General features: G+C 32.4%; 1 protein-coding gene across 2 annotated transcripts in view; it reads right to left on the bottom strand.

Moving 5' to 3' along the window:
- ANKRD13C (ankyrin repeat domain 13C) overlaps positions 1-25,127 on the bottom strand; it is an 81,464-nt gene that overhangs the window by 25,100 nt on the left and 31,237 nt on the right. For both annotated transcript variants that reach the window (XM_072974202.1, XM_006205342.3), the window contains exons 3-7: positions 19,126-19,230; positions 15,080-15,165; positions 13,825-13,870; positions 9,572-9,638; positions 5,055-5,199 (exon numbers count right to left, since the gene is read on the bottom strand). In XM_072974202.1, the coding sequence (XP_072830303.1) occupies positions 5,055-5,199; positions 9,572-9,638; positions 13,825-13,870; positions 15,080-15,165; positions 19,126-19,230 (449 nt within the window). The remainder of the gene's footprint in view (positions 1-5,054; positions 5,200-9,571; positions 9,639-13,824; positions 13,871-15,079; positions 15,166-19,125; positions 19,231-25,127) is intronic.

Here is a 25,127-nt window from a genome sequence, read left to right as displayed (position 1 = left end):
TATAGATGAATCTTACTTTAATTCTTTTTAAACTAAAGACCCACCATTATCATCTGAGCCTTTATTTCTCAATAGTTCTAAGTGAAAGGAAGGAAGAGAAGGAGGTAAAGAGAGAGGGGAGAAGGGAGGAAAGAAAGGACAGGAGGCCACATGGGATCTTCTCTAAGTTACTTACAGAAAGGAACGGAATCCATAAATGTCAGCCCATGATTTCTAAGCTCAATTAATAGCCTTGCTTCAACATATTCCCCAGTGCTGGCATATAATAACTAATCAATAATTATTTTTTAAATGAGAAAAAAAGAAAGCTTTGTGCTTGCTTCAGGGACAAAACTAAGTAATCAGGTACATAAAGGTAAGTGAGCAGGTATTAGATGAGGTTCTAGTCTATAATAGGCCAAGAGAGGTTCGCTGATACTTAGGACCACGAACTCCTAAGAAAAGAGATCAAAAAGGCAGAACCTAGAGAGCTGATTAGAGAATGAGAACTGTCCACAGGGCTTATAATGACCAGAGGCTCTAGTTTCCATATCTCCTGATTTCTAGATTCCCAAGAGGCCCATTTTCTATCCTTCACCACAAAACTTTCACCTAGATGTAGCCCATTTCTGAATCTATGAGTCTATAGGAAAAAATAGTAATATTTTGGGACTTGGACAGTACCATTTACTTCACCCTTACAAGTGAAGGAGGATGGAAAATCCTGACATTAATGCTAAGGCTGTAACAGGTAAAAATGTATTCCTGGTAACACAAACTAATTCTGAACACTGTTTCATAAAGAAAAATTTTGGCTGTTATGATTTTACAAAAATGTTAGACATCATGCAGTAAATATATTACAAACCAATTAGGATTTAATGTATTTAACGTATTAGCTTATCAACAACACAATATACAATAATACCTATAAAGAAATTTGCCTTAAGTTTCAAACATCCGTTTATCAAATAAACTTTTGAAACAGAACTCTTCTATAAATCATGGACTATCTCCTGACTACATCACTAAAAAAGATCTGTTGTTAATTACATTCATTCAACAAATATTTAAGGAACAGTTATTACATATATATAGATATATAGATAGATAAAAAATAAGTATACCCTGTCTTGAGGTTTATTGTTCAAAATCTACTTTTCTGTATTATTTTAGACCTGAAATACACGTTTACCCTAAATACATAATGCCCTTGATGTACTCATGGATACTATAACATCAACTAATACTTACACTACTAGCCTTATGGCTTCTATTTTAATACCATCCTTCCAAGTCACCTACTGACTAGTTAGTATCCTGTTGTCATTTAATACACAAGAATTCAAATTATTTAGTAAATATCTGAGAGTCTAGAATATGGGTCAGCAAACTATGGCCAACAAGTTAAATCCAGTCCACCACCTGTTTTTATAAGTAAAATTTTACTAGAATACAATCATATTCATTCATTTATATTTTGTCTATGGTGGTTTTTATGCTATTAACAGTAGAGTTGAGTAACTGTGACAGAGATCATTTGATCAGCAAAGGGTGCAAGAAAAAGGGTATTCCAGGAAGTGGAAACAACATAAACAAAGGAATGAAGCACTAAATAGCCTGGAAAAAACTGCAAAGAGCTCAGCATGAAGGTATCTATGAAAACAAGATAACAAAAAGGCTGGAAAGGTGAGCCAAAGCCAGCTCACGGGAAGAACCAGGCCATGCTAAGGAACTGGGATTTCACTCTTCAGGGAACAGGGAACTTTTCAAGTGTCTTTAAGGAGGAAAAGTTTTATGAACTTGTTTTCAATGTTCAACATATCTCCAATATATGAGACAATTTAGAAGCAGACAACAAGTGGGCCAGGAAGATCATTTATGAGACTTTCGTGACAGTTCAGCTGACATGTTGAATATCTTAAATTATGGCAGTAACAGTATAAATAAAAGGGATAATTATAATACATGAGGGAGACAGAAATGATCATACATGCTCTCTAACTAGGAAACATGAGAATACAAGAAAAAATGTCCAAAAAACTCCCAGTTTTCTCACAGAATAAAGAATGATGTCAATCACCAAAAGAAAGAAAATGGGCAAAGGGTGCCTTGGAGGGAAAATAATGAGTTGAGTTTTAAATAAGCTGACTTTTGAGTACCTGGGAGACAAACATGATATCCATTAGACATTTAAATAGACAGGTCCCCACTCAGAAGATCTGAGATACAAATATATACCCGTGAACCATCAACCAATAGGAGGCAGTGAGAGCTGTGGGAATGCAAGAGATTATTCTGGTGATTTGTAAAAATGAGAACTACATCAAGGGCATATCAATATTCAAGAGGTGAGCAGAGAAAAAGAAGCAGGCGAAAAAAAGGAAGAAGGGGATATGAGAAAAGAACATCTATCGACCAAGGTTAAATCACAAGGAAATGAAAATTTAAAGAGCTACGTTACGGAGGATAGCAAACATTTCAGAGAAGTCTAATTAAAGAGAGGACTGAAACAAGTACACTGACTTTAGCAACGGATTCAATATGAACATCGTCTAAAACCTCAAACCTGTTTCTTTTTCCAAATGCCCCAGTTTTATCAGTGGCACCATCATTATTTCACTCTCAAAGACAGAATCACTATACTCGCCCTTATAAATCTTTCCAATTCTTATTTCACTACACAAACTATTTGCAAGTCATATTATTTCATTCTTGGAAATATAAATCATATTTTAATTCTTTCTTAATCATTTACTACATTTTCCTAGTCAAGATTCTCATTACCTCTCAACTATACATGGAGATATTACAGGTTTGAATCCAGACCATCGCAATAAAGCAAATACGGCTTAATAAAGAAAGGCACATGAATTTTCTGGTTCCCTAGTGCATATAAAAGTTACATTTAAACTATACTGTAGTCTATTCAGGGTGCAACAGCATAATGTCTAAAAAACAATGTACATACCTTAATTTAAAAATACTTTATTGCTAAAAAAAAAAAGCTAACCATCATCTGAACCTTCCACTAGTCATAACCTGTTTGCTGATGGAGGGTTTGAAGTATTTTGAGAATTTTCAAATTGTGACAGCGAGACATGAAGTAAGCAAATGCTGTTGGAATAACAGCACCAACAGGCTTCCTCAACACAGAGTAGCAACAAACCTTCAATTTGTAAAAGAAAAAAAATGCAGTATCTGTGAAGTGCAATAAAACGAGGTATGCCTATAACTATAAAAGCACATTTTCCCCGCCTCCACTCTCTCCCTTTTCTAATCCAAATTGCATACTAGCTGTGTGATCTTGAAGATATCATTTAACATTTATAAGCCTCAATTTTCTCATCTATAAAATGGAGATAATGATACCATTTATTTTGACAGGTTATTTCAAGGATGTAATAAGAAGACCTGTAGAGTATTTATAGTCCCAATATGCTGGCAATTAATGTTAATATATAATGGTAACTGATATACAGCTGGCCCTCTGTATTCATGGGTTCCACATCTGCAGAGTCAACCAATTGAGGGTCAAAAACATTTGGTTAAAAACAATTCCAGAAAGTTCCATAAAACAAAGCTTAAATTTGCCATGCAGTCAACTATTTACATAGTATTTACATTATATTTACAACTATTTACATAGGATTCACATTGTAGTAGGTATTATAAGTAATCTAAAGATGAATTAAAGTACAAGGGAGGATATATGTAAGTTATTACACCACTATATGCAAGGGACTTGAGCATTTGTGGATTTTGGTATTCTTAGGGGTTTCTAGAATTAATCCCCCACAGGTAGCAAGGGACAACTGTATACTATTAATATAACCGTATATTAATTAATGCCACTATCCACAGCACCTAACAGTGCCTAGCATTTATTAGGTCCTTGATGAATGTCTGAGGAAGGCAAGAAAAGGAGAGAAAGTCAAAGAAATATATAAGATTAACTTATATTAACTCACTTAAATTACTTTTCAGTCATATCAATACCTTGTTTAATAATTTATGACTCTGTTGCCAACTACAGCAGATCTTAAGTTATTTTATCTGTCTGTTAAGGTGTTCCATTAACCATGTTCCTATGATCAATAAGAGAAACCTTCACTGCAATCATATACATTGCTTTTCTGCTTCCCAAATAAACCACGCTTATTCCTACTTCCCTGACTTTACTCATCCTGTTTCTCCCCCAGGGAATGCCTTTATTTTTTCTTCTCATCAAATCTAAATCTTCCTCGCTCACTGCCAGTTAGAAAATTGTTTATTTCAATAGTACGTACATAAGGTAACTAAGGTCTCGTCAACAGATATGGTAGTAGGAGGGTATAATCTAAGAGATGGTGAAGAAGGAGCCACAAGATGTGGCAGATGACAACGTGGAGAAAGGAAGTGGTGAAAAATGAAAACAAAGTAAAAGCAACAGTGACAAAACAAAATGTTGAGTTAAAACATTTGTAGGGTTGGTTATCAGTGATATACAGATTCAAGAAAAGGTCTTTCATTGGTTTATAGCAGGGAAAGGGGCATTCAGGGAACACAGGGTAAAGATAACAGTGCATATGGTTTTTCAATGGTGGTTGTAGAAGGAATACCAACATGGACATATGATATTGAGAAGTAAGATAATTTTTTACTTTAAGAGGGAAAAGAGAAAAGAAAGGTAGTCAAAGAGTTAGGAAAAGCAAAAGGGTATATACAGACAAAAGAGATGTTCATATTAAGGAGACAGAGATGATCTGCAACATAAAAGCAACTAAGATAGCAAGATAATAAATGATGAAAGGGTCAGCACAGGTTCAACAAATGAGAAATAAGAGAAGTTGGAGTTATTTAACAAGGAGATCATCAGTGAATTAAGAGTAAACAGACTCAATGGGCTGGTCAGGATGGAGAACAGACGACAAAAACTTTTTTAAAAAACTAGAGGTAAGAAAATGAAGACTTTGAGAATGAACCATCTCAGTTACGACTTACGCCTTTTAAAACCATTACACTGAGGCATGGCTGCAAACATAAGACCTTTTTTAAACTACTTACAGGAATACAGGATAAGGCAACATGCTCACCTCATGGTGTATTCGCTGATAAACTTTTTGTTCATTGTCTAATACTACAAAAGATTCAGAGGGTGCCGCATCCCCATTGAAAATGAAGCTTAAATCCCCTCGTTGGCACTTCATGTCAGTAAAGTCTATGAGAGTAGTGTCAAGCCTGTGAAAGATGCGTAGATGAGAAATTCTGACAAATGAAATTTCAATAAAACTTCATATTAATTAAACAAGATTTGTTCCTTCTAAACTCAAACCAAGATGCTACTACCATATTTCAAAGTCAAATTTATATAAAAGCTAAATAGAAAATATCTCATTAAAAAAACACCAAAAGAATATTTAAATATATATTTTGTTTTATCAATATTTCATTTTTCTGAATATACATTTTATCAATCCAGCAAGAAAAAGTTGTTTCCCCACTGTTTATGTATTTTTTTTTTTACTGTACCCTTGTTCTCTACCCTTACTGTAGCTATTCCATAAATGTTACTTCAACTGGAAAAGGCAGAAAAGGAAAGCAACCTAACATTCCTTGATTCCTTCAAGACCATGTTGCTAGCCCAGCAGAGTACAGCTGACCCTTGAATACAGGGGTTTGGGGTGCTGACCCCCACCCCTTCCACATGTAACTTTCCAGTCAGCCCTCCATACCCACAATTCCACACCCTCAGATTCAGCCAATCGCAGGTCATGTAGTACTATAGTACGTATTTATTGGAAAAGGTCTGCCTGTAAGTGGGCCTGCATAGTTCAAACCCGTTGTTTAACCATCAACTGTATATAAGAGGGGTATAGCAATGGATGGACCACATTCTTAAAGACTGTGTGTCCACAGTCTTGTCCTTATGATCTGCACCTACGCTTATGCCTAACCATACGGTACCAAACCCTGCTTCATCCTTCAACTTGATAAACCATTTAACTTACTCCAAAGTCTTGGCCTTTCTATTTGACTTCCTAGATTCATATTAGCATTGTTTCCCAGCATTCTCTTTTCCCACATCTCCACAGTCTGAAAACATTATGGATCATTCTTGTGCCAAATACTCATAGATTCACACACCTGTATGTTTGTTGCTCTTTGAAACCAAGAGGTGGCATGGTCTACCCAATTGGTTGGTCTCAAATAAATTCTACAAATCACTACTTGCTGAAATTAGGGAGAATAACAGAGTGAAGAAGTTCACAAGTACCCTGAAGTGGTTCAATCTTGCACAAGGCTTCATAGATCACCACATCAGGAGCTCTCTGACTGGCTGCTGAAACACAGTCCTTAATTGAAGAATGGGTTTATAGCTCATAAAAGATCACGCCCAAGGAAACTCCTTTAAATCTCTGTGAAAGACCCACCAGGCTGTTGGGTTTCTACACAATATAAGACTTCATTACCCTGTAGACTTTTCAGTTCTCACCACAGACAAGGCAAAGTGAGTAGACATTACTGGTTTCTCTACACAGAAAAAGCGGAGAAAAGGAATATATCTCACATGCTGCATCAAAAGATAACTAGGGTTACATATAATTTATCACCAAAACTGGTAACTTTTAAAAGTGAAGGTGATACTATTAATAATTTTACCAAGACAACAGGGATGAACAGGGACGTATGGTTACCCTACATATAAAGGGGTCTTTTCTGAGTCATACAAAATATACACATCCCTCAGAATCAAATCAAGAAGTCTTAAAAAAAAAGGAGTCACTAACTCCTGTAGGAGTGAACTCTGCTTGCTGCTTTATAGCTGAATCCTAGCTGCTAGGCCACTTCCAGTGGCCTGCTACTGCACTACTGGTGCCTCTACTGCTAAATACATCCTGTTATTATTTGTACATGTGGCCTAAGAGAAAATAATGCCAGTAAAAGAGGGTCATCCCCTGCCTCACTAAGAAGTGGACTACTGATAGTCTCAAAAAAGGAACAGATCATGTTACATAAGTGGCCTATTTGGACTCCAAGCTTCAGCTACCAGGGACTCTATACCCCACAGAAAAAGAAGAAACGGGCCAAAACAATCTTTTGCCTCCATTCCCTTCTTGCCCATCCTGGGTGAGAGTGGTAGTGGGTTGCCAGGGCTAGGGGTGGGAATAGTGTAGGAAGAGATGCACAGAGACCGAAAGAGACAAAGATAGAAATGGTAACATCTGAGCTCTTTAATCTAGCCACACCTAAAATCAGTCGTAGTCAATTTTTATTTTGTGTATGTTTTTATAATTTGCAACTGAAAGAAAACTAGCTAGTACATCTTAGGTATTAGACAGATGGCCTAGTAAACTATCATACATGCCTCATAATGATACAATTTATCATGCTGGTATTTTAATGTATTATTAACTAGTCCTTGGCTTAAAGCCTATAAGCCCAAATATTTTAAATTTCTGCCATGTAATTCACCATGATGAACAAAAAAACTCGTATTTATACAAAGATTTGAATAGAAAATGTTCTTTTCCAGATAAAAATTTGAAAAATATCCAAGTAACAATGAAAAAGGAAATAGGGCTTAGCCTTGATAAAGGAAGAGTCTGAAATGAAGCAAAGTTTGCAATGATCATTTCAGTCAGTGGTTACAGATCACCTCATAATTAACAGTGAAAAATTTGTTAATATTCTCAACAATAAAGTAGCTCACACTTTCCTATTTCTACTAAAGTATTAATTTCTCCTTGACACCAAAGAAGATACTTTAAATGATCACATGGCTGTCATGACATACAGATAAGCTTCATTTGAAGTAATATTTAAAAAAACAATCTCAAAAAAACTAATCTCACGTTTAAATTTCAAAGTTTTTATTTAATGTTAACAGACTTTTTTTCTCTTTAAAATAATTTTTCATCTCTCCAAGAAACCTTTGCCATACATCCTAAAGTCCAGCTTCTCCATTTATCTGGTAAATTCTGTTCGATAAGGGGCACTCCAGAACCTGTCACAGTTCTCCTTCAACCTCAGCTGCTAGGAAGCCCTGGGTTTCAAGTGTCTGGCTAAATTACAGCAGCTTCCCCTTAACCTACATTCTTGGACACAATTATTCTCCCTCAAGCTCTTATTCTCATGTCTCTATTTTAACCATTTGGTGGTTTTATCATCCATATTTATTATGTAATATGCATCATGTAATTTACTTTTAAAAGTCATACAAAAATGGGAAGTAATTTTTTAAAAGAAAGAAACTCCTTTTCTCCTAACTTTAAGAATCAAACAGAACTAAAACTAATCTTTATTTAAAGTGGCGCATGGAAGAAAATACTATTCTCCCAAATTATCTACTCCCTTTGGCAAACACCTATATTACACACTTTTAAAGATGAAACCATAATATACTGCTAACAATAGGCTGCTGAATTAAATCTACATCATTATCAAATCCTTTCCTAGTTTTTCTTCTATGTTTTTCTGTGTTTTTCAAGGTTTCTGCAATAACCATGAATTTAATATGCATGAGCACTTTCATCTAAAGAGGTTATTTTTTAAAAACAAAAACCCAGAAACTTCTACCTTAATCAAATTCTACTACTTGAGAATAATTACCCTAGAATTTACTCCCAACTAATGGTTATCTCTTCACTATAATCCAACATAAATTGCATAATAAATCTCATAAGGAGTTGTTTTTTTTTAATTTCTGTCTTGTGACATGGTAAGAACTGACAGGAAGTCAGCAGTCTTGACTCAGTTGTTAACTTGCAAAATGTTCTTATAAAAAAAATCAATTCACCTTTCTGAACTTTCTAATGTATAAAATGAAGAGGTTATATGAGATAATCTTCTAAGACATCTCTAGTTCTAGATACATACTCAAATTAATGTTCTGGAGATATACAGAGATTCAGACATATAAAATTATATATATTATATATAAATATATTAATATATGTATATGTAAAAGTTGGCATATTCACTAGCATTATATATAACTTAGATATACATAATTTATAAATATACCTAGATTAATATAAAGCTAAAGAAATAAAGAATAATAAAAGTAACATTCTGAAATGAGTAAAATAAGTAGGTTCTCCATGAGATCTAAACATCAATCTTAGTTTTAAAAGGGAACAGAAGAAAATTAAAATTAGCCTTAAAGTGTTCACTAAAATGGATAGATGACTGAATAGATGAACGAACAGAAGCACAGATGGGTAGACAAGGGAGGGAAGGGTGGTATGAGGGGGATGGAGAGAAGACAAGGGTTGGGTCTTCCTTATCTATCCCTTATTCTCTAAAACACTGGCATGAAGGAGATGACCATCTTAGATATTCTTAGTAGTATATCATGATTATATCATGATCTGCACTCTACTTGCCTTCTAGATTGTCTGTAGTTGAATAATACCTTTGTTTTAGCTACAATTTTAAGCCTTTGGTTCCTTATCTGTAGTAGGTCTCAAATGAGATAAAATATTGTGAATATACTACCACAGTTTCAGTTATAAAATACTACATGCAAGCATAAACTATTACTACAGAAAGAAAAGCTTTCTCTAAATCTCAATTACCCCTTCCTCAGAAAAAAATCAAATCACCTTACCTGATATTGATACCTTGTTTGTATATTTTACATGCATCAGAAGGCAGAATTCGGGAAAGTAAAGGCACTGTATTTTGTAAAAGAAAAGATAAAAACAACCACTTAAAGTTCTGAGACATTACGAATTTTTTAATTAGAAGAAGACTAATTTTTTAATTAGAAGAAGACCAAAATTGTAATAATTTCCTTTAAAACAGTATTTTTCCACTTAGAAGTAATACATAAAGCAATTTGGGCAACTTCAAATAACTACTATTTAATTATAATTACTGTACAGTTAACCACACCAACCCCACCAAACACATACAAGAGTAGCAGAGTTGATACAATGCTACTCTGGGATACCTATTGCAGGATATTATTAAAGGTGGGAAAACAATGCCTCTTAAATGGGTAACAAGACAAACCTAGACCCTATCTGATTCTTTAAATATAACTGGATTAAATACCAGAAGAGTAATGTGTGTAATGGAGAAAGATATTCTTAGAGCTAAATAGTTGAATTTGAATTTGAATCCCAAATCTGTGATCTTGGTTACATAGGCTCATTGTAACCAATCATACTGTTCACCTATAGACTTCCACATTCTAGTGTTGCTCACATTCATATCACAAGCTATATTCTGATTGTTTTTATTATTTATTATCTGCTATATTTGGGGGAAATGAGTTATTCTATGAGTGAAAATAAATCGGCATAACAGGTTATATAATAAACTATCACATACCAAAAAAAGAAATGTGAAACTCAAAATTCTTGAAATTAAAGACTGTATCACATGTACATGTGTATGTTAGTGTGTGTGTGAATGTAGGATACATGTACATATTACAAAAAATATTTTGTAAAATGTCTTAAAAATGGGTCATAAATCAACCTACCTTTGTTCTTTGTTATAGAGAAACAGAAAATTAAAGCCTAGTTTTTTAGTTAACTTTTTCAAAAGGATCAATATTTTCTAATTAACATTAAAGGTATACCACATATAGCCATGTCTTTTTTAAATCCTTAGAGATCATTTAATCCAAAATGATTTCCAGCAAAGACAGTTTTCTAAAAGACGTTATTTTACAAAAATAAGAAAAGTTTACCACCCAGAGGCAATATCAACTCAGAGTTACCCTAGTAAAGAACATATACATTCTGATAAAGTTTTTTCTTATATGAAATAACAAAAGCTGAGAAGATTCATAATAGCACAAATCTGCATAAATGATCAAAGCTTCTCTTTCATGTTCATTAACTGAGATTCAGTTTTCCTGTCCGTAAGCATTCGTGTAGCACAAAAAAGATAATTAGAAGATAACACTCCAACTTAAGTTAATTTAAATTTAACTTAATTTATTACATCTTTTGAAGTAGTAGGGTAACCTACAAAAATTTAGAATCTTACGCCAATACCCACTTATCAAAAATCAGAAAAGGAGGAAGAGGGAAATGTAGAGAGAAAATAAGAAGCTTAGGGATTGAAAAGCAAAAGTTAAAAAAAAAAAAGTATATCACTGAGCAGAAAAAGACTTCTGCTAGATTTTAATACATTCCAAAAATAGAGAAATTTGCATTTTCCCAATTCTGTGATGACTTTCTTCCCCCATGTAAACTGAATAATTAAACTCTCTATATCTTAGACCTGAGAGTCTAACACAGTACTCCAAAGGTACCATAATTCACTGAATTGAAAAATAAAAAGCCTCTATATTTTAATTTTGGTTTTGCTATCACTTACTTCCTGATTTTAAGAGTTTCTAAGCCTAATGTTTTCCATCTATAATATGCAAATAACAGCTCCAAATACAGGATGGATATTCTGTAGATGAGATTTTTTTAAAAAGCTATTAGTTTTTCTGTTGAAACATGCTACATATATAATGCTAAATTTGCAGTGATTATACTATTATAAGTTATTTAATACTGTAGAGTATCTAAAGAGCTTCCTTCAAAAAGATGGTTTCATTTCACCCACATCAACACAAAAAAAAAGCTTGAAACAGATGGGGCAGTTATGATTCCCATTTTTAAAATGAAGAAACTGAAGTCCAGGAAAGATGTAATTTGCCATGTCAAATAGGAGCCTCTACTTCTGATTTCAATTTAAAGTTTTCTATACCTAAAAACCCTTGCTGGAATAATTAAATTTAGTTGCCATCAGACTTGCTATTAACCAAGCCTGAAGCTATTTTCAGCAAAACACTCAAGGAGAAAGAGTAGAGTCTCCATGCTCCACTATCTCTAAATTAAACTTAACCTGGATCTCAGTATTTCTTAGCTTCCCCATAAGTCTAACTTTTTTTTTTTTTAAATAGCAGGGGTTATGACAAGAGGAAGAAACGTGTAAACTCCATAAAAAAGCTTGATAATCAAATCTAATAATAGAGATGATCCAATGTTTTTTAATCCAAAGTGTCTAAGCTAAATCTAGAGAATGAGCTCAGTTCTTAGAATTACATATGACAAGTAACATAGGTGCTAATAATTTTAATGTGAAATTAGTAAAATCCTTTACCAACGATGAAACAGATGCTGACTTTTTTGCATCAAAGTCGAGTTCTCAAAGAAGCACTACTTTGAATAAGTACCTCTGTGGTTGCATAATGAATTTGATTTTGCAACATTTATACTGTGTTTATAACTACAGACAATATGCACAATTTCAGGAGTAATTACATCCATTTCTTCATATAACTGAAATGTCACTTTTTAACTATTTTAAAACATTTTGCTCAGCAAGATAAATTGACTATTTTAGAATTCAAACCACTAAAAATTACTAAGATAATCAGTTAAAGAGCCAATATACTCAAGGGACAACCTCAGTTTAGGATCACCAAGCATGACTGGGGTCTTTACAGATAGGAAAAAAACAGTGAAAAAACAGTATTCTGGCTTAGACTAATCTGACTTAGAGCTCTTTTATATACCATGCTATTATACAAACCTCTTTTTCTCTCTGTTTTCTAGGACACCAGAATTCCAAATGATATATACAGCATAAAGACAAGGTAGATCTATCAGAGTAACAGTATCATGTGTGATTTTGATGGAGCTACAACTAGCCTAATGAGCTGAAGTTGTAATAATGTTTGAAAAAAATGATTATATTTTAGGGATTAAAATTTTACATTTAGAGATTAAACACAGTAGGAAAACCTTAATAACCCAGTCCAGTATTATGTAGCTGTTAAGAAAAATGAAGTACTTCTCATGAATTAATATGGTAAGATACCTGAAATACACCTAAGTAAAAATGACCAATTGCATAATGATATAATAGTATGAACCCATTAAAAAAACAATATTGAGGGTATATATACATACATTTATATTTCTGTACATACACACATTTGTAAGCATTGAAAAGGGTTTGAAAGTATTCACATGAGACATTAAGAGTGGCTTCTGTAGTTGTCAATATCTGATTTTTTATGATCATTTTATAATTTATTTGTATGATTATTTGGGGGCAATAAGCATCCAAGAATCTTTATATTATAAAAATTAATTCAGATGCTTTAAAAAACATGCATAAGCATATTATATCCAAACCTATATATAGATTACTTTAAAAAGTTTTTTAACCCAAAATTCGGTTGTTTGTTTAATTATTTATTTAATTAGTAAAGTAAAAGGTACTAGGATCAAACTCCCTATTTGAACACGAAGGTTTATCTCCCTAAGTAGACACATGTTTAAAACGGAGATGAGAGAAAACTTACATTGCTAAGGTAAATCAATAAATGACTGCAAAATATCTAGGAATTAAGGTCTTTCATAAGTAAGTGGGAGAGTGTGCAACCAAATAGTATGTTAAGGCAGTGGCTATAAAGTGTACAATAAAGGCAGAGAAAGTAATTGAAAGATGACAAAATATACAAAATCAAATAATGTTAACCAAATTCTTCACTTTTAGGAATCTAAATATTCTATTTCAAACTTGTTTACAATCAGTAATCTAATAATTCCATAACTATCCTTCTCTTCTGAAAATTCCTTGTATTATATTTGAACCTGCATTTTGTTTAAAAAAATAACGAGATAATTTTCAATCTTAAAAATAATAATTATGAAAGTTACTGATCAGGTTGGGATAATTTAGAATTACTATAAGGTTTTATAACCATTATACGCCATGTGATGAAAAATATTTGTATTTCCTTAGGGCAAGTATTGGGTAACACTTCTATATAATAGTTAATTTTGTACTTGCATTTCTGCATGTGTACATATTTTATAGTAAAACATAGCATACTCTTACCCCAGCTTTGAAAATCCCAGTGAAGTTCTAGATAAAAGTCACCTAGCTGAGAAATGAAATATAAACAATTACTGGATGCACACCTTAGTTAACAGCTCTTATACCTACTTAAGAGTTTGCTTTAAAAAAAAAAATCTGTTATCATTAAAGATCTATAGACAGGAATAGGAAATAATTTCAACGTATGCAGTTAAAGAGAAAAAAATTTTAAATATATGGTTATTACTGAAAATGAAACATTACAACAGCGGACATTACTACACTTACCTACAAAGGAAAATACACATTACTCTAGATTATACAAGAACATTTTATTCACATAATAAAATATCTGGAACTGATAGGCATTTAAATTTGTATCAATAAATATTCTATTTCTCAGTATAACCCAAATAATGATAAGTATTACTGTAAAAAAATAGTTAATAATATATTAATAATTAATATAATAATATTATACTTTAAAAGTATAATAAAAAGTACCTTCCAAAATGATTATTTGTGTAGGCTCATAATGATCTAATAAAATCACCCATTGCAATAGGAACTTTTCTTCTGTAAAGTGGTAACACAAGTTTACTAAGTCTGAAATAATGTCACCATATGAGATCTATAGAGAAAATTTTTATTTCACAAGTATTTCACCAAAGACTGCTAAGGGAACTATTAGATCAAATATTCTCCAAAAAATTTCTCTCTTGGGATCTCAAAATAAAAAAGCATACTTAAAAGACGATATAGTTGTGACAATAGATCTTTCTCCCACAGTTCTTCCAAGCATCAAGAACACAGAGGAAAACAAACCTTTCTCCCTTTCTGTGCCAGCACATTCAGCTCTTAACCATTATGAAGTAGGACAGACAAAAAGAGTTTTGTTAAATAAAGAAAATGCAAACGTCTCCCACTAGCAGCAGTGGTGTCAGCTTTAGAATTTCAAGCCAAAGGACAAAGGAAAATTACTGCCACTGATATGACTTCCTTCCTTTTTTCTTAGAGTTCTTACCTAGTTTTTTGAAAGCAATAATTCTTTATCTACCTTCCTAGTTCAAAGCAAATGGTGCTCCCCATAAAATTACATTTATACATTATAATATCAGAGTATTTCATTATGTCATTTTTGCTTAATTAAAGATAGATTTTTACCATTTCTTGACTCTTAATATTAGTGAGAAATTAAGCTGCATTTTAAAAAATACTTAAAAGTACACTTAAAATCGGTCTTTAGGTACAAAATCAGGAAAGAAATTTAGCCTACCTCTTTGAGGGCTTTTAATAATCGAGGTCGTTTTTCTTCAACACTTTCCCTGGATTGCTGTTTAAGTTTCCTTAAAAGAGCTGTAACTAAAATTCAAATTTAAAAAATTTTAATTTAAAATAAATTTTGCTATGCTAGATAGCCAATTACACCTCAATAAAAAATGTATTTTAAAAAAAAAACTTCACCATGCTAGGAAACACCACTGGCTTATTACACAGAGATATGACATAGATATTGTGAATAAGTTAGTAAGTATCGTTAGCAAAACTGTTATGATCCTCAAGGAAAATTAAGAGATATCTCAACATCAATTTATAACATATTCACACTAGTTTTGTTAGTTTTTAATTATGAGTAAGGTTTTATCTGAGCCAAGAGTTACCAATCTCAGTCAGATGATAACAGTGTTCTGTTGTTAACACTGATCTAAAAGAAGATCTCAAAGACAGCAGATCTCACAAATCCCATTAGGTATTACTTTTCTAAAAGTGTAATCATCTGCAATTGTTACCAGTCTCATTTGTTCTTCTTTCACTTGAGGTTGTACTCTCACATACCACCAACATGGCATAAAAAAATATGAAAATAAATCCTTTTCTATCTCTGAAAGTACTTCTGACTCTAATAAAACCTGAAGCCCTCCACAGTGTTTTCTTAATAGTTAAAAAATGGAAACTCAGACAAATGGCCTAAGCATAAGCCACAGCTTTACTACTTATTGGCTGTATGTGAACTTGGAGCAGTTATTTAATTTCCCTAAACTTCAGTTTCTTTTTTTCATTTGTCAAACAAGAATAAAGTGAAATCTACTATACGGAGTTACTAAAAAGGTAACATAAATTGCTTAGTACTGTGCCTGCAATTAGGTAAACATAAGTTTTATTTATTAGAATGAAGGTCTAAAATTAACTAGCAAAATCAATCAATCCCTAACATTTACTGTAATAAGCGAAGACACTGGCCTTGAATAAAATAAGCCTCGCAACTCCACAAGTTGGGGAAAGAAATATAAAGTTGAGACCCAAATGAAGAAGACTGCCAGTTCCTGATAAGATTGCAAACTGACATACATGACTATCTCTTTCTCTCCAAACTAATTTTTGACGTGCTACGAAAATAAGACAGAGGCTGACAGAATTCCTAAAACTATCATAACATAAATACACCACAACATAAATCTGTATAAATTATGAGTAACTCCTAGAGACACAAAAGACAGCTGGGTCTCAGTGTAGGTAAGAAACTAGAGCCACCTACGAATGGGGATGAAGTCAGGGGAACAAATAGATAAAGGGATCAAAAGGCACACATTTCCAGTTATAAAATAAGTAAGTCATGAGGATGTAATATACAGCATGCCAACTCCAGTTAACAGTAATGTACTGCATATTTGAAAGTTGCTAAAACAGATCTTAAAAGATCTCATCACAAGAAAAATAGAAATCACCTAACTCTGTATGGTGACAGGTGTTCACTAGATATATTGCAGTAATCATTTTGCAATACATAAAAATACTGAATCAATATGTTGTATATTTGAAACTAATATACTGTTATATGTCTATATGTATATTTTTATTTAGGTAGACGTGTAATTATTTAGGTGCATATTACATATACGTGTTTGTGTGTATAGAGAGAGAGAGACAGAGACAGGGAGAGAAAGTATAAAAGAAACTAGAGCCGTCTAAATCAGAGGATAGCTGGGGACCATGGGTGAGGGATGAGTTAGGAAAAGACTTATGTTGTATCCTTATCTCTCCCTGATACTGGCCTGACCTGACCACTGCTCACCAGGTAACCACTGTCAGACAGAAAAGCAACATAATGTAGGAATTTTATTAATTTTAAAGTGAAATAATTCCAAATAATTCTAAATTCTGACAAGTAGTTCAGCATTATCTCCCTGTTATACCGCACATAAACACTAGCAGATATCAGACTGAAAAAAAAAAATTTGGTCACAAAGTTTTCACTAATAATTTATATTAGATTATTTTATTTTTTTAAAAAATTGTGATTTTTCTATGCCCAGAAAATCTTTATGTAATACAAGCTAAATAATCAAAAACTTAAATCATAGTACTTAAAATAATTTCGAAGTATAGGCATGTTTAACATTATTATAAATACATTCTCATTAATAATTCTAAATATGTACCATAGGAGTTGTTGAATTATCCTTTAAATTAGTAGTTTAGTGGGGAGGGTATAGTTCAGTGGTAGAATGCATGCTTAGCATGCAAGAGGTCCTGGGTTCAATCCCCAGTTCCTCCAATAATAAATAAATAAATAAATAAATAAATAAATAAATAAATAAATAAATAAACAAACAAACAAACAAACAAACAAACCTAATTGCCACCTTCCCACCCCTCAAAAGAGTATAAATAAATAAATAAATAAGGAAAAAAATAGAAAAAAAAGAAAAAATTTTAATTAAAAATAATTTTTAATTAGGTTAAAATGTTTCATGTGAAGGGAAGTAATAAAAATAAAAGCACTGAATAATTATGGATATATAATTTTATAATGATTGGCAATGGGATACTATTCAGAATTTTTATCTAAGTCTATAGAAGAAAACCACTCTAAAAACAGACCTCAAGTACTATGGGTCTCAATCTCTAATTAAATTTACTGCTAAGTATCTAGCAACTGATCTTCCAAGAAAACTCTGTTTCTTCACCCTCCCAATAGATTTTGAATTCCTAAACAGCAGACACCAAGTCTTCATTCTCCACATCTTACTATATACACACGCTTTATTGTAAGGACTCAGTAAATATTCACTAATTCTGAATACAACAATCTTTGAGAGTCACCTAAGTCACAGTGTGAGTCAGAAACCCAGGAGCCCATTTGACTTCCTCTCTACTCTGCTATTTGCTTAGAAACACCAAAGAAAGTTCCTCACACTAGTTGCTGCAACTTTTAATTCATTCTCAGTTTCTTAGATCTGTATATCTTTATCTCATCCCTGAAATAATTCTAGGATTGGTATGGTTTCTTGCTCTCATAAAGACATCTTGATGTTTGTCCAGAAAGGACAACTCTCAATGAATAAATATATATATATATACACACTCAAATAGTTGTTAAAATATCACAATTTTATCTCACATTAAATCTCAAACCCAAACGTAACTTCACCATTAGAAGCTGCTCAAAGTGTTCAGAAAGCCCACAAAAATGTAGTACGTGGATTACATATAAAGCTAAAATATAAGAGAGACCCATAAGAGCCTAAAACTTAGCATCAACATAAGACTAAATCATCATAACATCCTGGAAGTATTCAACATTATGCTCTTCTTTAATAAAATTGTCAAAAAATTTTATTGTTCCTTTTATAAAACTAGATTTATCATTTTCAGCCTCAAATTGTTAAAAGAATAATTACCAGAAAGATGATATTTTCCTTCATCCAGATTTTAATTTTGGAAATTTTTCAACTATTAAGAGGTACTTGACAAAAATAAGACTATAGGATGAAATAAGATTATAAAGTTGAAAAAAAAATTAGAGGTAGGAGGAGGGAAAGTGGAGTAACTGAATACTTATAAATTGTAAAAAATTATGTGACTTTTTGGGAAATTCTCATTTAAAGACTAAAACAAAGTAGAGACAAATTTATTCCTCATGTTCAACAAAGACTATTCCCAGCAATTAAAACAGACAGTAACTGTAATAACACTGTGATTATTTTCAGTTTCAATTAATCTTCCAAATAATTAAGCAGCTGCCAGAAAGGACAGTCAGGTCTCAACGTTTTTAAAAAGTCCTTCATTCTGAATGAATAAAAAAATTGAAAAATATAAGTAGGGCAGAATGCTGTAAAAGAAGAAAAAATAATAGACATACTTTTAAACATGATTCTTTTTGTTTAAGTTCCTAAGTCATGAATAATTCAAATATGTTTGTAAGTAATAAGTAACTTCAAACCTTTCCTGGTATGGACAATTACACTAAATTAAAAATATCAAATGTGTCACTTCATAGTTTTAGAATACATATCAACAATGGTAATTTATATTGCTTACTCATCTGTCTATCTCCATAACTGATGGCTTCCGCCAGCGGGCTCCATCCCTGAGCATTTTTCACCTTTACTGGAGCATTGTGAGCCAAAAGTAAATGGGCACATTCTGAAACATAAAATGGTAATAACATCAAACATCATGCAATTTTTGAATCTCTAAATTAAAAAATCATGTAAAATTTCAAGAAATCAGATTAATATAAATAGATCTATGAAATAAATACTGTACTACAGAGAATTAAATTTCTAAATTCCTATGTATCTAAATCAAGTTATTTCTAGTCCTTAGATTTAAGAAGTATCTATTACCTAAAAATAAACTGGGCCTCTCTACAATGAAACTTTTATGTTCCCTAATAAGTGTTCCCAAGTGTATTTTGAGAATGTTTCCATGGGTTAAAAGAAAACTCAAGAACTTTAAGAGTAATTTACATAAAAACTTCTACTATTAAGACCCAAAAGAAGATTCGTATGTCTGTATGGTCAAATGGAAAGCCCATTATTTATTTCAGGGGAAAAAAGTGATTCCAAAAAGGATCACTAATGTTTCCATAAACCTTTATTTTTCAAATTTTACAATTCATTTAATTCAGATAAACACCCAAAAGTGGCAAAAATCTATTTACAATCACAAGGACAGATCTGGACAGTCTTTCTAGTCATCAAAAAGAGTCTTGGCACAGAGGAAAAAAATGTGACAATGAGTGTGTATATGTCCATGAATGACTGAAAAATTGTGCTGAACACTGGAATTTGACACAACACTGTAAAATGATTATGAATCAATAAAAAATGTAAAAAAAAAAAAAAGAGTCTTGGCTCACCACCCAGCCCAGGCACAGTCAACAACTGAAACTTAAGGGGAGCCCTAAAGACTATGCCACAAGAGACAGAATAATTACATATAAGAAAAATCTATGCTCAGGATAATGGTCTTAAAACATTGGCTATTTTAGGATGCACCGGGGGATCTCAGGTCTCTTGGATCTTGGCTGATAAGTTCAGGGGTGGTGGGTATAAATCACTGCTCTCAACTTATCCAGTTATTCATGGGAAAATTACTGTACATGGTACTTTATCAATGGACTTTGTGATTTTAATTATTTTGTTTATATAATATTTATTGTTCCCACCTCCAGTGGCTGGGGCATTTCCAACATTTAACATTGAGGATACTTGGTAATCTGAGCCTAGTCTTAAAATAAGAACTAACATAATATATGACAGTAAGAATAAAAGTTTTCTACAAAAGAAAAAAGTCTAAGGTATAGATCCTCGTATAGATTGAGGAAATCTTTTTTAAAAACTTAAAAATAAAAAGCATATTAATAGGCAGAAAAAATTTGAAACTGAGGCTCCTCGGAAATTTAGGATAGCTATCCAAGACAAAGGATTCATTCTTTCAATCAGCCTTTAGGAAATATTTATCAAGTGCTTATTATATGCCACTTCTAAGTACTAAGTCCTGGATATAAGTTGTGAGAAGAAAGATAAGATCTTGTAACAGAGAGCTTACATCCTATGTTAAAATATAATTAAATGAACTAATAATTAAAAAAAAAACAGATAACGATAAGAGCGCTGAAGGAAATAAGGGTGTTATGACAGTTATAATGTAATGCAAGTGAGCTAGGGTGGAGGAAAAATCGCACTACTCTAGCACTATTCCTAGTGATTAAAGAAATATATATACCAGCAGGAAGTTATATTAGAAAAAAGTAAAATAAATGCAGAGATTTCATAGATATGTTTAAAAAATACTGCTAGTTTATAAAAATATGTGTACAAGAATGTTTATTTTAGCATTATTTATAATGGCAAATATGAATATGCATTATGGAGGAATGACTGACTAAAGTATGATGCAACTACATCACTGGAGTAATAGGTGGGCATCTTTAAAGAATAGTCAAAAGGATAAAGGAGACACTTGAATGATCACCTACTGGCCAAACTTAAAAAGCTGAGCATCAAAAACAATGACTAGTTATAACTCATTAAACAAAAAATAATTGATAGGCACATAATAACATCAGAAAATAAGAGAAGGTAGTGAGTTCTTTATAGTAAAGACTGAAAGTCAACAAATGTAAAAGAAATGATAAAACTAGAAAATCAGCATATTATAACCCCAATGTAATAACTGATATAGGCAAAGGTCCTCAGTAAATGCTAAAGCCACTAGGTAAAAGACCATGTGCTGGGGAATAGGACATTTACATGATAATTAAGTATCACCCCAAGATTACTTAATAAAGGTTTAAAAATGTTCGTTTATAGTAGAGCTACCTAGGGATCATCACCTAAAACAAGGGGTCAAAATTTAGTGGCAGTGATAGTGGGATAGCTTAAAATTATGTGTTTTCTAATGTAATGCAACATGTCGCCTATGCAGTATCCTTTCCAGAAATGTCTCACCTGAATCTAATCAAGGCACTATAGATAATTTTCAGTTTACAGAAAAGATAGAGTATAAGGAACGAATTAAATAACATCATGAGAAAATAATCAGGTAAGATCGAGACATTCTATCAATTAACTGGGCAAAACTCTTCAAAAAGTCAGATGCAAAGGAGAGAAAAAAAGGTGGGCAAGCTTTTCTAGATCACTTGAGACATAACAACCAAATGTAATGCGTGAACCTCAATCAGACCTTGATTTAAATATGAAACACCCTTAAAAGACATTTTGAGAACTGGAAATTTTTAAATATGGATTAGATACCAGACATTATAACAATACTATTCTCTTTTTTAGATGTGATAATGACATTATTATGGTTATGAAGAAGAAAGTCCTTACTCTTTGAGATGTATGCTGAAGTACTTGGTGATAAAAATGTCATGATGCCTACATCTAATTTCAGATGGAACAGCAATACATAATAATATACAAAACATACTAAAATAAACAGAAAGATACAGCAAGTATAAAATGTTAACAATTGTTGAAGCTAGGTGGAGAGTATATGAAATGTTCATTGTGATAATCTTTCAGTTTCTCTCTATATTTGAAATTGCTCATAATAAAGTGTTGAAAGAAAAAAAGGAATTAAAAAAACACAAGTTTTTAAAATAGGAATGAATTTAAGCCATCCCTATAGAGTGAAAGAAATGTCCACATTGTATTGCTAAATGATATATCTGCTCAATAAAGAAGTGTAACACAACCATATTTTCATAAGGAAATAACTAAAAAACTACATATGTGAGTGTGTGTTGAGATACATACACAAGACATTTGATTATAATAAGAATGGAAGATTATCCAACAGGCTGTTAACATGGGTTACCATGTTTAATGGGAGAAGGTAGTTAATAAGCAGAGAAGATGGCAGAAAGACCAGTTAAAAAGAATTTTTTTTAAATAAATAAAATGGACCGTCCACTAATGAAGGGTTTTATGTAATGGGGTTTTATGTAAATATGTGTGTATGTGCGCATAAAGAAAGAAGCTGGGGAACAAACATGGATAGATATCTACAGACTTCAAAAGTATTTCATGATAAACTTTTGAGTTAAAAGAAAAATAAGGCAAAATATTATACATAGTGATTCAATTTCAGTAAAAACAAAGCCCCTGTGTTATAAGTAAGGGAAGTGTGCAAGAATACCCTCTAGGATATTAATGTTAATTACATCAGAAAAAAAATAGGGGGAATGAAGCTTTTATATATATCTTTATACTGTACTATTTCAATTGTTTCAATAAGTATGTAATAATATCCTAAAAATCATTAAAGAAAAAAATTTAATTTAAAAATATTAAAAAGGAAGATGCACAACAGCATCTAATGCAATATCTCAACTGTGTAAACTAAGATACAGACAGGATTGGTATGATTTATATATATGCTAGAAATGTCAACTACGTTTTCTGATATTCTACAGACCCTGCCACAGGCCCTTCACTCACAAGTCACAACTCAACTGACAAAATGAGCAACTAACAAAAAGTCAGATAACCACAGATAGGCCAATGACCTATGGTATATTCTCATACATTTAAAAAAAAAAAACTGGATCAATCAAATGTCTCCTCTCAGTAATTTTAACAATGAATAAGAAAAAAAAAAGGTAGTTAACAACCAGACACTAAGGCTTAAAGAGTGTATAAATGTGCCACAAAGAAGTCAGGACTTAAGAATTCTGAACAAAAAGAAATTCTGATGAACAGATATCACATATAAGTGCACAAGAGCTATAAGGGTGATAAAATATAAAGAGTCAATAAAATAAATAGGACAGTTGGGAACAAAACAGAATACCCAGAGAGATCCTTAAGAAAGTGAAAAATCATACTAATCCTAAAGCTATTTCAGAAAAAAAAAAAAAGAAAAAGAAAAACTGCAGATTCAAAAAAGACTGAGAATATACTAAAAGTTGCAGCAATTGGTCTGAAGAACCCTTCTCTGATATCTAAACATAAGGATAAGAATTAAAGATTAGTTTTTCTATTCCATCTCCCAAAGATTCCTGAAATCTTAAGCATAATGTTCTTCTCCATTTCAACTCAAAGCCATAGTTGGAAGAACTCCCCAGTCAACATGACCAACATAGTCAATGGACCCAGAAATTCAGAAAAAAATCAGATTTCAATTGTGAAAAACAAGGTTATTCAGTAGGTTAACATGAGTGAGAGAACAGAAGTAAATAAATAAAAGTGTACAAGTCATAGGATAGCTCTTTAATTCAATCAACAAATATTTGAATGCCCTGGGATTTTTACTGTTTTTACAAACAAGTATACAAACAGAAAGTGCCCTTCAACAATAAAATCACTAATGGTATACTATATCCCTAAAATAAAAGAGAATAGAGTATAATGTAAAACTGATTTACAGAATTAAGCATAAGGTAGATGTTTTACCTTCCACTACATATTTCATCTGCAAAATGGGGATAATAATAGTATCTTTCTTACATGTTTGTTGCTTTAAATGAGTACACATAACAGCAATAAAAAAAAAAACCACCTTGTATATTGTAAATGATGAATACATTTCAGTTATTTTCTAAATTTCTGATCAATGTTCTTTGAAAGAAAGCAAAACTTTTTATTGGTCAGATTTAGCCAACTGCACCTGACATATTTTCACCAATGTAGCAATACCAGAGGTGACTACCATGGCCTGACCTGCCCATATTCCTGCTAAACTACATATTCCTCCTCTTGTATTCCTGATTACCTCTTCTACCCCCAACTCTCACCCCAAAGCATAGCAAAGCTAGTTTCAAAAGAGTAAATACATATCCTAAACACAATTCATGAGACTGTCAATCATCCACTGTGACTTGGCCTGAGATGAAATAAACCAATCAAACTTTTTGTTCAAAAATTCAGGAACCTAAGAAACTGAACTACTTGGTGGAGAACAGAGAAATCAGAAAGTCAGGAAGACTTAGGATCCTAGAACAGTTATTTTGGGATATACTCAATTTCAGCAAACAGAGAAAAATCAATCAAGAAAAGGGAGATTATTACACACATATAAGAACAGCAGACACACCATGAGAGAGAGAGAAAGAAAGATGAAGGGAAGGGAGGAGGAAGTTTGGTGGAGAAAGGGAGAGAGGGAGGAATGGAGAGGGGGAGGAAGGAAGGAAAGAAGGAAGGGAGGAAAGGAGAGGGTAAGGGAAGGAAGAAGGGAGAGAGGGAGGGAAGGAGGGGAAGAAGGGAAGGGAGAAGAGAAAGGGAGGGAGGAGGCTGATCTCCCAAATTGTCTTGGTTACTGGTTTTCTGGAGACAGAGTTAGTCCCCATATCTTAAATTTCTGTAACATGTAGCCTCTTAATGATCTCTCTTTACTTAGAAGTTACTTGAATGAGTCTATCTGTTCCTTGTAAGAAGGAAAAAGAAAACAGCATAACTAAATAAAGATTTGAGTCCCCAATTTATACAGTATTAAAGTCAAAATAAAATTTCCTACAAATCATGTGTTTCACTTAAGTATATGAACTTAAAAACCAAACTAGCAAAAGAATTTTGTTTTTCAACAAAGTA

This window comes from Vicugna pacos, chromosome 13 (assembly GCF_048564905.1).
Source record: "Vicugna pacos chromosome 13, VicPac4, whole genome shotgun sequence".
NCBI lineage: Eukaryota > Metazoa > Chordata > Mammalia > Artiodactyla > Camelidae > Vicugna > Vicugna pacos.
This window is presented reverse-complemented; position numbering and strand designations above follow the sequence as displayed.